The 13,755-nt window shown below is 39.0% G+C and overlaps 1 protein-coding gene across 1 annotated transcript in view; it reads left to right on the forward strand.

Moving 5' to 3' along the window:
* The window catches only part of ATP8A2 (ATPase phospholipid transporting 8A2), a gene marked incomplete at its 5' end in the record, with an annotated part of 656,754 nt that overhangs the window by 141,036 nt on the left and 501,963 nt on the right, over nt 1-13,755 (forward strand). Inside the window, 4 exons of the mRNA XM_079136232.1 lie at nt 6,883-6,982; nt 7,442-7,540; nt 8,675-8,720; nt 9,558-9,598. Coding sequence (XP_078992358.1) covers nt 6,883-6,982; nt 7,442-7,540; nt 8,675-8,720; nt 9,558-9,598 — 286 coding nt within the window. The remainder of the gene's footprint in view (nt 1-6,882; nt 6,983-7,441; nt 7,541-8,674; nt 8,721-9,557; nt 9,599-13,755) is intronic.

The raw sequence follows: 13,755 nt of genomic DNA on the forward strand, positions 1-13,755 counted from the left end.
TATGAAATTTTGAACTACAGGCTTTCCTGTGCATTTTCCTATATTTGCATGATAAACAGGAATACTTCAGTTGGAACTATATACATTTGCATGAAACTTGACTATTGTGTGTGAAATTCAGAAAAATAAAACATAGCTTACCTCAGATTTTGCCATCTTTATAAACTCCTTTGACTCCTTGAAACAGGGAGGACTCACAGATCTTGCTTTCTGCCTAGCCCTCAAACATTTGTGCTTTCCACATGGGAGATCACTATGTGCCGGTTTCCTCCCCTCCTTCTCTTTTCCCAACTTGTGTGCACCCCTCTCTTGCTTTTCCATCAGGATCTTGTTCTGTGTGGCAGTCCCTTAACCCTGTGTGCTTAGAAAGTGCCAGTTCTGACAATAGGTCCCCTCCTAACTCATGATGTTCAGCCTTCCTGACAGCGAGCAGAGAGGTATGAAGCACCAGCAGGAGGTGAAGGCACTTCTGCTTGAGTAGCCAGTTTTAGAGTTCTGTCCCACCTTGTCTAATCGGTGGCATGTCAGCACCTACAACAGCCTAAAACCTTTCTTTTTGTTAAGATTGACTTCCCTATCCTTGGGGAAAAAAACATTAAATTCTGAACAAAGGGCCAAAGGTCATGTAATTAAATGCAGTATGTTACGGTTCAGGTCGAATGTCCCTTATTCAAATGCTTGAGACCAGAGGTGTTTCCAGTTTCAAAGTTTTTTGGATTTTGGAATATCTGCCTTAACTTTATCAATTGATCATCCCTAATTCAAAAATTCAAAGTCCAAAATCCTCCAAAATCCGAAACTTTTTGAGTATTATGTTGATGCTTAAAAAGTTTTGGATTTTGCAGCATTTCTGAATTTGGATTTTCCTGTTAGGGATGCTCAACCTGTGTTAGAATTTCATCCCTTGGTCCGTTTGCTCTTTTTTTGAGATATTGGCAAAATTGAGCCTGAACTGGGATGATCTCTCTCCTTGTTGACCTTTAAGTCAGATATTTTCATAGCAAATGTATCTTGTTTCTTTTTGTTGAAAATAGATTCCTTATTGAAAAGGATCCTCAATTATAATGATCATTTGAACCTGGCAGGGCAAAATGCAGTAAATCTCATGTCTATTCAATTTTATACCATAAAGTTCTCATTTTCTTGTAAAGCACTTGAGCAAAACCTTCTTTTCAGTGGCGTCACATCTAAAGATATTAGCTATAAATAGCCAATGTCTCACATTTAGAACTGGTTATCCAAGACTTATCCACACTAGAAGATTTGCCTGGCAGAATGCTCAGTGATCAAGATGTTATCTTCTTCTCAACTCATATTTCCAAGGAAGTGTTGAGGTAAAGCACTTCACGTCCAGAGTTATTTCTTGAATAATGCATTGAGTTAATAGAACAGATTTGGAAATCAGATAGGAACAGGGCACTCATGCTATTATTTACCAGAAATTATAGGGGTAGTCTCTGCTTTAGGAACTTATGATCAAAGATGCATTATAAGATGATTCATGAGCAATAACATCCCCCCCCATTTTTTATACTAGATGTGTTTTATAATGAATAGACTGAGCCTATGTAAACTATATTAAGAAGCTATAAAGACTTACAGAGTTCATAGAATTGGCCCAGGTTTAATTAATACATTCTGGGAACAGACTATGAGATAAGGCAGTAGCTGGTGCTTTGTTTCCTGCTGAGGACTAAGAAATAGGAAAATAACATGGAGGGAGAGGGGAAGTCCTGGGGAGTGGCTTTGGCCAAATTATGTTGCTATGTTGTGTGCATGTATGTAACAACAGATTCCATCATTATGTACAACTATAATTACCAATAAAAAATGTGGAACAAAAACCCACATTGGTCTGGTTACTCGAACAACAACAACAAAAAAAGTTGGAAAATAAAATGTTAATATTCTCAAATGAATTTATTGGCCTTTTATTTGTAACTGATGAGATTTCAGGAGTTTAGTAAAATCAAGTGAAAATTTTGGGGAAGGTGGTCATATCTTAACATTCTAACATTGATGGACCCTGTTTATTGGTAGGAACTCTTGTATTTGAAGAAATTTACAGAATATGATTTGGGAGGGATGTTTGGCAAAGCTGCAGGAGTCAGTGCTAGATGGGGACGGCCATGGGTTTTGCCGTCCACTGAGATGTCCTCTTGGATGACTCCCAGAGGTGCAGGTGATGTCTGTCATTCATAGATGCAGCAGAGGACCACAGAGGAGGACCTTGCTTTTAGTAGTCTTGCTCTTGTTCTCAATTGTGGTTTTGGTTTAATGTACTCCTAAGGGATAAATGAATTAAGCTACTTATACAGACATGAGCAACCTTCTTAGGATGTTTAGTGTAAACCTTCTTATCTTCAACTTGCAGTAATTCAGAATTCCTTGTGGAGTGAATATTCAAAAGGAGAAAGAGGAATGGTATCTTACAGGGAGGTGGGTAGAATGCAGGCCTTCCAGAACATGAAGTCAGCATCTGTAGAGAGGTTTAAAGGGTCCTTTTGCTCTTTCAGTAAATATTGAATATTTCCTCTCTAGTGGGCAGATATAAGAAATGTACTTCTGCATGTAACACAGGAGAATGAGGGGGTGGCTTCTGGCTGTCTTCACATGCTGATGTGGATTTACTGTTCACATTTTGAAGATGAGTGTTAAGCCAGTTTAGTTTCTGTGTTCCTGGATGCTTGCTTTAAGGGGAACTTACACTTTGAGCAGCTACTAAAATCTAGATTTGCCTCTGGAGAACAGTTGTCAACTTCAGTTTTTCTCATTGCTGGAAAATCAGATCCAGCATCATGTGTGTGTTCTTGCTTTCTGCTGCATTCTGGAGTTCAGACTCCTGAAGTTCTTCATGATTTGTGAAGTCAGATAGGCCCAGACCCATATTTTGGCCAGGCCCTGTTTTCTAATCCGTTGTTTCCCATACTTGCCAAATTCTAAGAGTCTCCAAGAGGAGCATGTGCAACGTAGACATAACTGTTCCAGCCCTGATGAGCAAGGCTCCTCATAGGAAGGGTTTGCAGATTGATGTAATTGCTGAATCTTGTCCTCTCCTTAGAACCTTCTAAAGCTTACTGTTCCTGGAGAAAAAAAAGCTGCATGTCACATGAGCTACTAGGACCTTTGTGTTGGCCCTTGTCACTTCAATTCCTGTGCTCTTCATGCTCTTCCACATTTGTTCACCCAAATTGGCCTCCTCACCAGCCTTCCAACTGGAGGAACATGGGAACTGTCCCATCTAAACACTTGGGCACTGGCTCTTCCCTCCCTCTGCGAGCTCTTCTCTGCAACCATGTGGCTCATTCTGCTTTTTCCAGGGCTTAACTCCAGGACACCTCTGTGAAACTCCCTGATCAGGCTACTGAAGGAAACTCTACCTGACCCCCATCTATATTCTCATTCCAAGCCATGCCTCCCTTTATGCTACTTATTGCTGTCTATGCTCTCATGTGCTTTACTCATTAAAAAAAAAATCAAACTTCTCATTCAGAATACAGTCTTCCCAAGGATGTGATTTTTGACCACTCAGCTTCCTGCAGCATTGCAAGGCCCAGCACGATACCCAGCACAGTTGGGGCTCAGCGTCTTATCTACTGAATGGACTAGAGTGCAGCTCAGTGGGGTAGCACTTGCCTAGCATGTTGAGGCTTTGGCTTCAGCCCCAACACACCTCTCCTCGAAAGACAAATATCTGTTGAAGTTTGGAGGGATGATGGATGGGGAGATAGATGGATGAATGGATTTTTGGTAGCGCTGCCATTCTTCGTGTCTGTTAGTGGTCTAACAGTCAGGCGGAGACTGAGTAAACCACAGGAGATGTTCTGTTTCCATAGGGTCACTTCTCCCCAATTCTTCCCCGACTCTAACACATGCCAAATGCCTCATACTCACATGCAGCCATGTGTTCCTTACTGTGAACAGCTGTGCAGGAGTAAGGAAGCTGACTTGTGCGTGGGTGGGAATCTTTTGGGGGGTGACTTAGTCATGATTCATCAGGGTGAACAAACTAGCCTGCTAGGAATCTTCTTCATTCTGCAATTTAACCCTCCTATCTTATTACATCTTACAGTATAAGATCCTGTAGTGTAAGATTCAACTACTGGACTGAATTCAAATAGGAACTTTGAACACCTTTACCTCCCCAGGAACTGCTTTCAACTCTCAGTACTCAAACTGGGGTCCTTGCACCTTCAGCATTGTCGTTACCGGGGAGCTGGTTTGTGGTTTCTGCAGGGGTTACTAGAACCAACCCCTCTGGCTACCGAGGGACAAATGTATATTTGGGTAATTATTTTATGTTAATGCCACACAGTAACCTTCTTTTGGATGAATTTTATCCCAATTACATTTTTAATTTTTAAAAATATTTAAATTTTTTTGTAGTCGTGGATGAACAGAATACCTTTATTTTATTTGTTTATTTTTATGTGGTGCTAAAAGATGGAATCCAGTGCCTCACACATGCTAGGCTAGTGCTCTGCTACTGAGCTACAGTCTCAGCCCTTCTCTCGATTTTTGATTATGATGATTCTATCTCAGATGAAAACATTTGTACTCTAGTATAGAGTAAAAGTAAGTGTGTACTTCCCTTCTATACCCTTGTCTTTGTTTTCCTGGATTCTGTTCCTCACCAGCTCTCCACCTTCATGATGTTTAGAGACATGTGCATGCTCAGCCTTTGACCACAGAGGAAAATGTTTACACCTAGAAGGAGCCATGTGCCAACTGTGTGTGTATGTGTATGTGTCTGTGTGTGTGCGTGCACATGTGCCATGCAAACGGACTTTCAGGTTCAAGTGTTATAGTCAAATTATCTTGCACAATACTTTCTATTGTCTTATCTAAGAATGTGTGAACTTTCCTGCTTCCTTTCCTACTAATGTTAGTTGCTTTATTTCAGTGGTCAGAACGACCAAAAAGAAATCAGGGGTTCCATTTGACTTTGTCCTCTACTGTGAGCTCTTTTGCACAGAAGTTTAACATGTTTTTCCTATTCTTTGATGTGCATAATATTAGCTAGTTTATTCTGTCTGGCAGAATTTTGCAATGACATCCCAGTACACCATTGGGAAGAGGGGCTTCATCCATGCAAGCACTTTCAGCTAATTTAGTGATATCTCTTTAAGGGTCAGATTTTTAAAGTTTGAATCATTTCAAAATGATCTTCATATACTTTATCATACATCTTGAGCTCCTAGGCAGAAGGCCAACAATGATTTTTTAAGGAACTGTGATCACCATGAATCGTGAAATACCAGGCTGTTGTACCAGGGGAAGATTTTCTCTGAGGTGATGGCGTGCTACATGGGGCCATTTCTTGCTCCATCACATGACCTCAATCTACTATATTTTTTGAGTTGTCAACTTTGGTTTTATTTTGTCTTTCTGGAACTGGTTACATCGGGTATTAGCGGTAGTACACATGCCTCTGGCATATGCTTTCTCCTGAGCCCTTTGTCCTTCTATTTTGATGCTCCTAATTTGTTGTGCATTTGGAACCTGGTAGATAATCTCACTAGAATATATTTCAATTAAGGATGAACTCAGAGTCATGCTTTTACATGGTGATCTAGGCATCAAGGAGGTACTTGATTTTCTTTCCTTCTTTTAATTTTTTAGTAGGTACTTGAATAAATCTGTAGATGGTCTATGTAGTTATGTTTCATTTTACCTCTTAGGTTCTCAGTTTCTGTCTTTAGTTTATGTCATTGTTCACTGACTCTGTTGCACTCTGTGCTAGGAACATATGGAGATGAAGTGAGCATTCTTACTGTTTCCATAATCTGTTCTGGAGCAAGAAAAATAGATGTAGCCATTTCTTGGTATCTGTGGAGGATTGGTTTCAGGGTCTCCCCTAGACACCAAAATCTGTGGATGTGCAAGTCCCTCATATAAAATGGCATAGTATTTGCATTGAACCTACACACATCTTCCTGTATACGTTAAATCATTTCTAGATGACTTACACTATCTAATACGATGAAAATGCTATGTAAATAACTGTTATACTGTAATGTTTAGGGAATAATAACAAGGAAAAATGTCATGTTCAGTACAGATGCAACTTTCTTTTTTCAGATATTTTTGATCTGTGGTTGGTTAAATCCATGGATGCAGAACCCATGGTTGCAGAGGTGTATGTTATGAATTAAAACAGACCTTATAGTTTTTCTCTTAGAATCAAAACCTAGAAATATAAACAGATTGCTTATTTTAGAGCAGAAAGATGTAAAAAAAAAATTAAAAATGTTGTGATGTGGTGAAAAAAAAAATAAATAAATAAAACAGACCTTACATGGACGTAGGGATAAACACCATACTGTGGGTTTGAAGAATGAACAGTCATTATGACTTTGACCAGATTTAATGGGATATATAAGACATGGGAAAATAAGATGGGAAAGAGTTTATTTGTGGAGAGGCTTGTAAGGTGGAAGGGAGAGGATGACCCAACTGAAGCAAAATGTGAGCAAAGGTGGTCAACTAATGGGTGCATAGAAGGTATGGAATTTGTTTAGGTATGGTTGCAGCATACAACATCAGTGGTGCGTATCCACTGAGGGACATGTTGAACTATTAGGTACATGTGTGTTGTTATAGATGGGGGGCAGATGTCCCTGCTTACACTCTGTGGAAACTAAGCAACCACATGTGTATCAGAGTTTGAACACAGAGATCACATTGGAAGATTTTCTGATCAGGTGTGCCTTTCTACAAAATATAGCTCTGTAAGAGAAGGTCCACACTGCAATTTCCTTGTCCTGAGTTTTGAAACATTATTTTACAAACTGGTTGTGAAATTGTTAAAACTTTTTGTTTTGTTCTTTTTTGAGGATTTACATCTATAACTAATGGTAGGATTTTTCTTTGCACTTACAGTACAGCCAAGTACAGCGTGTTGACATTTCTACCTCGATTCCTGTATGAGCAGATTAGAAGAGCTGCTAATGCCTTCTTCCTCTTCATTGCCTTATTGCAGGTAATACCTTTTAAAAAGTACCTAAAATTTGCATCCTTAATTATATGCAAAAATGAGATTTTGCTAACAGGTTTCTTAACTTGAAAAAGTGTCACAATAGTTGCCTGTAGTTTGTTTTCCTAATCCAATATTGATGGGATGAACAAGTGTGATCTTTGTATAAGGAGAGACTTCCTTTAGTATTGCCTTAAGGATAATTGAGTTACTAAAAGAGGCATGGAAAAAATGGTTCAGGGAGGGGGGGGAAACACACTTTTAACTCTTTGTGTTTTAAACACATGGGCAATGTGAGTAAAATCTAAAAAAATATTCAAAATGCATAGTTAGTTTTTAAAATAAGGCAATCATTTTTTGTATAACAGAAATGGAGCAGCACTGTGAAAGATGAGCTGTGAGGCCACATTTTCTTTATCATGGAGGATTTTAATGTGCTAACTTCCCTCTTGTGGTCTCTTACAGCAAATTCCAGATGTATCTCCAACAGGAAGATATACAACCTTGGTGCCATTTATCATTATTTTAACAATTGCAGGCATCAAAGAGATCGTAGAAGATTTTGTAAGTGTTTGCTTTTGGATTACAACTGATAAATGTGTGTGTTGCTTTGGATGATATGTTCAAGACAGGGAATTGGACTGTAGCCTAGGCAGCCCCTAGACTGGTGATAGTATGTTTTGGGAGATAACTTGTACTTGGTGTCTTAGACCCATATAGTGATCCTAGGGCAGTGTCTGGACCCCATTTGATGTTTATCACAGTTGTTTCTTAACTCCTGCTTTAAAACTTGCTAATTTGGGTAGCAAATAAAACATTATAGTACTGCCTAGAAAAGCAGCTTTGTGCTTGCTACACCTGAGGGAATTTTACAAGAATCTTCCTTCTCACAGTTAACCTGGGGCATCTCCAAGTTGCTTGGCTACAGTCACATTCCTAATCTCACTCTTTCTTCTTTTCTTTCTCTGTCTCCCTCTCCTTTTCCCTCACATGCTCACATGCACACACTTGGTCTCCTGTACATATGTACATCTTTTGAGGAATAGGTAAATCAATTAATGTAAGTTGAAAATGAAACCAGCTGTCTGTTGTTGGGCTTATTTTATTGAATCACTCTTCTAGTTTGTTAGTAGATGAAAAGTGAGCAGTTTCACACTTCAAGGAGTTTGTTGACTGTTAGAACCAAAACATAATCATTAAGCCAGAATAGAAAACATCTAAACTTAGTAAATGATAATAGATCACAAAATCTTCAAATTGAATTTTATAGCAGTTAGTTTCTTTGTTTCTAGTTCCAAACCACCTGGCTTCCTCTTCTTTTTGTTCTATGGGGCATTGAACCCAGGGCTTTGCACATGTTAGGCAAGTGCTCTACCTGTGAGCCACATCCCCAGCCCTTTTTATTGTTTATTTTGAGACAGGGTCTCATTAAGTTGCTTAGGGCCTCACTAAGTTGCTCAGGCTGCCTTGGAACTTGTGATCCTCCTGCTTCAGTGTCGTGAGTTGCTGGGATTATAGGTGTGTCACCACCCCAGCAACCAAAGCTGATCTCCAACTTGGGATCCTCCTGCCTTAGCCTCCCAAGTACCTGGGATTAGAGTGCATCACTGCATCTGGCCCTACCCCTTATTGTATCTTATTTCAGTTATTCATTTGGAACTTTCGAATCTAAAAATCCTTTGTTTCTTTCGGTAACAGAAGCGACACAAGGCAGACAATGCAGTTAACAAAAAGAAAACAATAGGTAAGATACCAGAGCCTATCTTTTTTTTTTTTTTTTTCTACTATAAACTTAAGATCTGGATTTAAGGAATTTTAAGTAAGTAGTTAATAGTACTGAGATAAATTAGAAAAATAATATTTGTCCTGATAATATTTGTCCTGAACAGAACTTGTGTATTTTAGAATTTTAGAAAAGATTGTAATTATTATGAATTTTAGACAGTGTTTATTTCCATTGAAGTGTTTATGTCCCTTGTTCATAGTCTCTCCCTATCTCCCTTTTCCTGCTTTTTATTGTTTTTGATTTTTTAGCTCTGGTTCTTTTTATTGTTATTGTATTTGTGCGTTTGACATGTGGCTTTTTTTCTGCTTCTGAGAGGAATATAAGTAGATTTTTGGGGGGAGTGTGGGTAGGCACTGGGATTAAACCCAGGGTGCTTACCCAGTGAGCCACATTCACATTCCCAGCTTTTTTTTTTTTTAAAGACAGGGTCTCCCTAAGTGACTCAGAGCCTCACTATGTTGCTGAGTCTGACTTTGAACTTGTGATCTTCCTGCCTCAGCCTCCCACGCTGCTGGGATTACAGGCTGCACCACTGTGCCTAGCAAGTAGATTTTACTTACATATAAATATAAATACTTACGTGTTTGCAGTAATGTATGCATGTTACAGCAGTACATAGATCAGGGCTCCGTTTTGGAGGGTGATGGTGTTATATTTTTCTGTCAAAGGATATGATATGTGATGTAGAATTAATAAATAGAAGTTCAAAAGGAACCTTTTGGATTTTTAGTAAACTGCTTTTATTCTGATTATAACCAATATTAACTGATCAATTATTACTTTTTTCTTTTCCAGTGTTAAGAAATGGTATGTGGCATACCATTATGTGGAAAGAGGTAAAAACTAATTTTAAAGATAATACTGGAAAGTATTGATTTAGAGACTTTTAGTGAATAATTGGTATTAATTACAATAAAGTTTTCATTAAGGTCAGGTCATCTCCATTTTATGTAAGTTTTTCCATTAGATTTGCTCAGAACTGATATGTGTTTCCTCCATTTCTGGCCACTTCTAGAATGTACCTGGTTGTGTTAGCTCAAGCTGTGAACTTCATTTCTCAAATTTCAGAACACTTTCTGGTTTCTAAGCCTAATATGAGAAACATTTTCCCTGGTCTTCTGTTGTTCTCTTGACCTAAATTCAAATGTTTAAGAGTTGTTGTTTTTAAACTTTGAGATTCTCATTTGTAATATTACTGGTGAAAGGTTATCACTAAATACAGAGTTTGAGTAGGAATCCTGTTGGTTTGGTTTGACCAGTAGTTGCTGCTTTTAACTTTATGGTATCAAGAAATGATTTTTGTCCATGTTTCTGGAAGTATGACATGGGGAATGGTGTTCTTTGGTTGTTTGTAGTAATGAACAGGAAATTTAGGAGAAATCTACTCTGTTTTCTTGGTATTTTGTATCTGGTAAAATTAGCTTTTTAAGTGAGTCTATTAAGTGGACCTTCTTAATGGATTCGAGATGTTTTTCAGGGATACTTATCATTAGTTCTCTCAGTAGTCTCATTCGAAGCTGATGATTTTAAGAGAAAACAGCTTTTTAGAAGGCTAACTAAAAATAATTTTTATTGCTAAACAATTAGTAAACAGTTGGTCTTACATATTTGAAAAAAGTGACCAGGATATGGTGACTGCAACCTTCACTTTGGTTTTGTTTACTTTTTGCTTGGTTTTAGAAGATCCACCACCTTTTAAAGAAATTTCCCCTTTGTAGTGTTTTTCATAACACCTTAACCTTTATAGCCATCTAGGGGTCTGGTGCTACCTGCAGTCATTGGCCTCCCTGTCATCTGCAAGTGAAGTGTGGTGGCTCTTGATTAAGATATTGGAAATTATTGACTTCAGGAAGAGAAGTGCTTGTTAGTGCTGTAGGAAGTCAAGTGTTCCCATGGCCCTGGGGAATTGCCTCTCTATTTTTCTTCCCCAGAAAGGCTCTGTGTTAGTCAGCTTTCCATCACTGTGACCAAAATACCTGAAAAGAATAACTTAAAGGAGGAAATGTTTATTTTGGCTCATGGTTTTAGAGATTTCAGTCCAGAGTTGGCCGAGTCCATTGCTCTGTGAGGCAGGACATCATGGTGCACAGAGTGTGGTGGAGGGAAGCTGCTCCATTCATTCATAGCCAGAAAGCAGAGAGAGGGAAGGGCAAAGGGGCTGTGTGGAAGAGTACCCGTCCAGGGCACATCCCCCGTGATCCACCTCCTCTGGCCATGTCCCACCGGCCTACAGTTACCACCCGGTTAGTTCATTCAAACTAGGATGGATTGATTATGTTACAGCTGTCATAATCTGGTCATTTCACCTCTGAACATTCCTGTGTTAACACAGGAGCTTTTGGGGGACACTTCATATCCCTAACAGGTGTTAATAGTGGCTAGAGTGAAGAGTAATTTGGATCCATAGTGTCTAACACTACTTAAAACAGTAGAAGATGGGATGATGGCACAGATTTCTGGGTTCAGAAGTTGATGACCTCAAAGGTTCCTAAATCTTGTTTCTTATTTCCCACACACATTTGGGAGAAAAATACCAACAGCAACAACACACCTGTTAAATATCTTGCCACATGCATCTTTATTTCAAATTCTAAATGCATTTTGTCTGTATATCTAAATGTATCCGCTAGCCCAGAAAAATAGAGTATGGCGCCTTCCTTTGTCGTGTGGTGGTCCATGAAACTTGGCCAGAATTCTATCACCTAGGAGTCTGATAAAACACTGATCAAGCCCCTCTCCAAGATTTTCGGATGCACTGGGTTCTAGAATTTGCATTTTTAACAAGTTTGTGGGAAGAGACTGATGGGGATGATGTGGGGAGCACACTCAAGAACAAGTGTAGTAGGAGAGACAGTGGCATGCTAAATCCTATAGGGTGTGTGCAGATTCCTTGGGAACATCGCCAGAGGGGGGCAGCTAATCTGGGGCCATTGGTTCAGGTCAGGCAAGGCTTTTCTCAAGAGATGTTCAAGGAAGAAAGTGTGAAACTGAGTTGTTTGGGAGGACCAGGCACAGCTGCACAACTTAGTATAGTTCAGAGTGAGTGTGGGGGTGTGGAAGATATGGGAGAGAGCAGCGGTAACAGGAGCCAAAAGCATTAACTCTAATCCCCAATGGCTTGAGGCTCAAGCAGCCAACCCCTGGGGTGTAGCAGACCAGTTGTGGACCTGGACAGGCAGCCTTCAGCTGGATCTCAACAACTCTGATCGCCTTGGAAAGGGTTTTCTGCCTGCTTCATCAGGACTTGAAGAATCCTCTGAGGCTAGAGTGACTTTAGGGCCTGAAATGGTTTCTTTCCCACTGTATTAGTTCTTTCAGATAGTATCACGTATGCAAGGGGCAATCGTGTAAGAACACCAAATAGAAAATCATTCAAACCGAATTCCTAGATAAGTAGTTTCTCATATACATGAAACTTCTCAATACTTGGTTACTGGGTTGTATATGTATATATATTTTTTTTATTTAGAAAGTAAAGATGAGATAAAGCCGAAGAAATAGCTTGTTTTGGAGAGCGCTCGCTTAGCGTGCGCAAGGACCACGGTTCAAATCCCCAGCCCCTCAGGCGAGAAAGTAAAGACAAGATAAAGCCGTAATTTTCCTTGTCTCCCCCGTTTGAATTAGAACAAAAGTCTTTTCAAAACATTTTTTGAAATCAGAACTAATTTTTCTTTCTAGTGTTTTTTAAAATCAATTGCTGCTTCTGATTCTTTGTAATTAAACCAAATCGATTATTTTTAGTTTTAAAAAACACTTTCAATTTACATAAATATCCCTTGCTTATGTACTGATGGTTGTTAAAATAGCTCTGTAGCAGCGATTCTTTAACTTTGCTTTATCATGGAATATACTTTAATTATATGCCTTTCTTTTGCCTTTAAATTGAATGCTAACTTACATCTTTGAATTGGGTACTAACTGTAAGTGCACAGGGTTCTAAACAATAATTTTTACCATCCTTGTCTATGTTGAGCCCAATTAGACTTCCCACACACTTTATAAGCAGTTCACAGAACAAATAGAACACTTTTCAGAAAACTGTCCCTTTTCTCAACAGTTGTTTCTTTGTTTGTTTGTTTGTTTTTGCAGTTTGGGGATTAAACCCAGTGCTTCTACAAGCTAGGCAAATGCTCTACCACTATGTCACACCCCCAGCTCCCAAAAGAAGATAGAACTGGGTACCTGCTGGTTTATACAATCCAGTAGTTTTTCACAAGTATCACATCATTTGAGTTTCTAAGAGAATAATATTAAGATTAGAATAGAAAATAGAGAACATTATGTATCCATTTTGCATTTTGCAATTATTACTGTACTAGGAGTCTTCCTTTTAGATATCATCAGAGAATTCTAATTCCCTTGACTTTGTCACTGATGGTGTCCATTCAGTGACACTCATACTGAGTAGGACTATACTCATGTACCTGTTTTGTGCCAGGTGCTGCATATGCCACCTTAAGAGTCAGTGGTATTGTTTTCCCATTTCAGAATTGAGGGCTCTGGAGTCCTAGGAGGTGAAGCAGCTTTCCAGAATCTTAGAACTTGAATGTGTCTCTGAATTTGGGACTTGGGCTTGTGCTTGCTTGATTGGAAAGCCCACATTCTCTCTAAGCTGATGCTTCCTCTGAAATTATTAAGCAGTTTTTAGACACTTGACCATGATGCTGTTTGGAGACTATAGCCAATTTCCTTGGCTTGTGATCTTCTGTCCAGTGGAGTCTGTTCCTTAAGGTGGTTTTGGACTCTGGTCATAACTCTTTTTTTGGCATTTTTTTCAAGGCTGTACAAATCTGTTTCATGTGGTTTATTTCTGGGGGGACCTTTAGATCACTGTTTATGGATGAATTTAGTATTTTCTTTTAATCAGAACACTGATCTTCCAGATTGCTCAGGTTTGAATTGGGATCAGATATACTGGCTGTGTGACCTCAGCTAAGTTATTTTGTTTTGAGCCACAGTTTCTTCATGTATAAGTAGAAAAATATATATGTGT

The sequence above is a fragment of the Sciurus vulgaris genome (assembly GCF_902686455.1).
Source record: "Sciurus vulgaris genome assembly, chromosome: 4".
Lineage (NCBI taxonomy): Eukaryota > Metazoa > Chordata > Mammalia > Rodentia > Sciuridae > Sciurus > Sciurus vulgaris.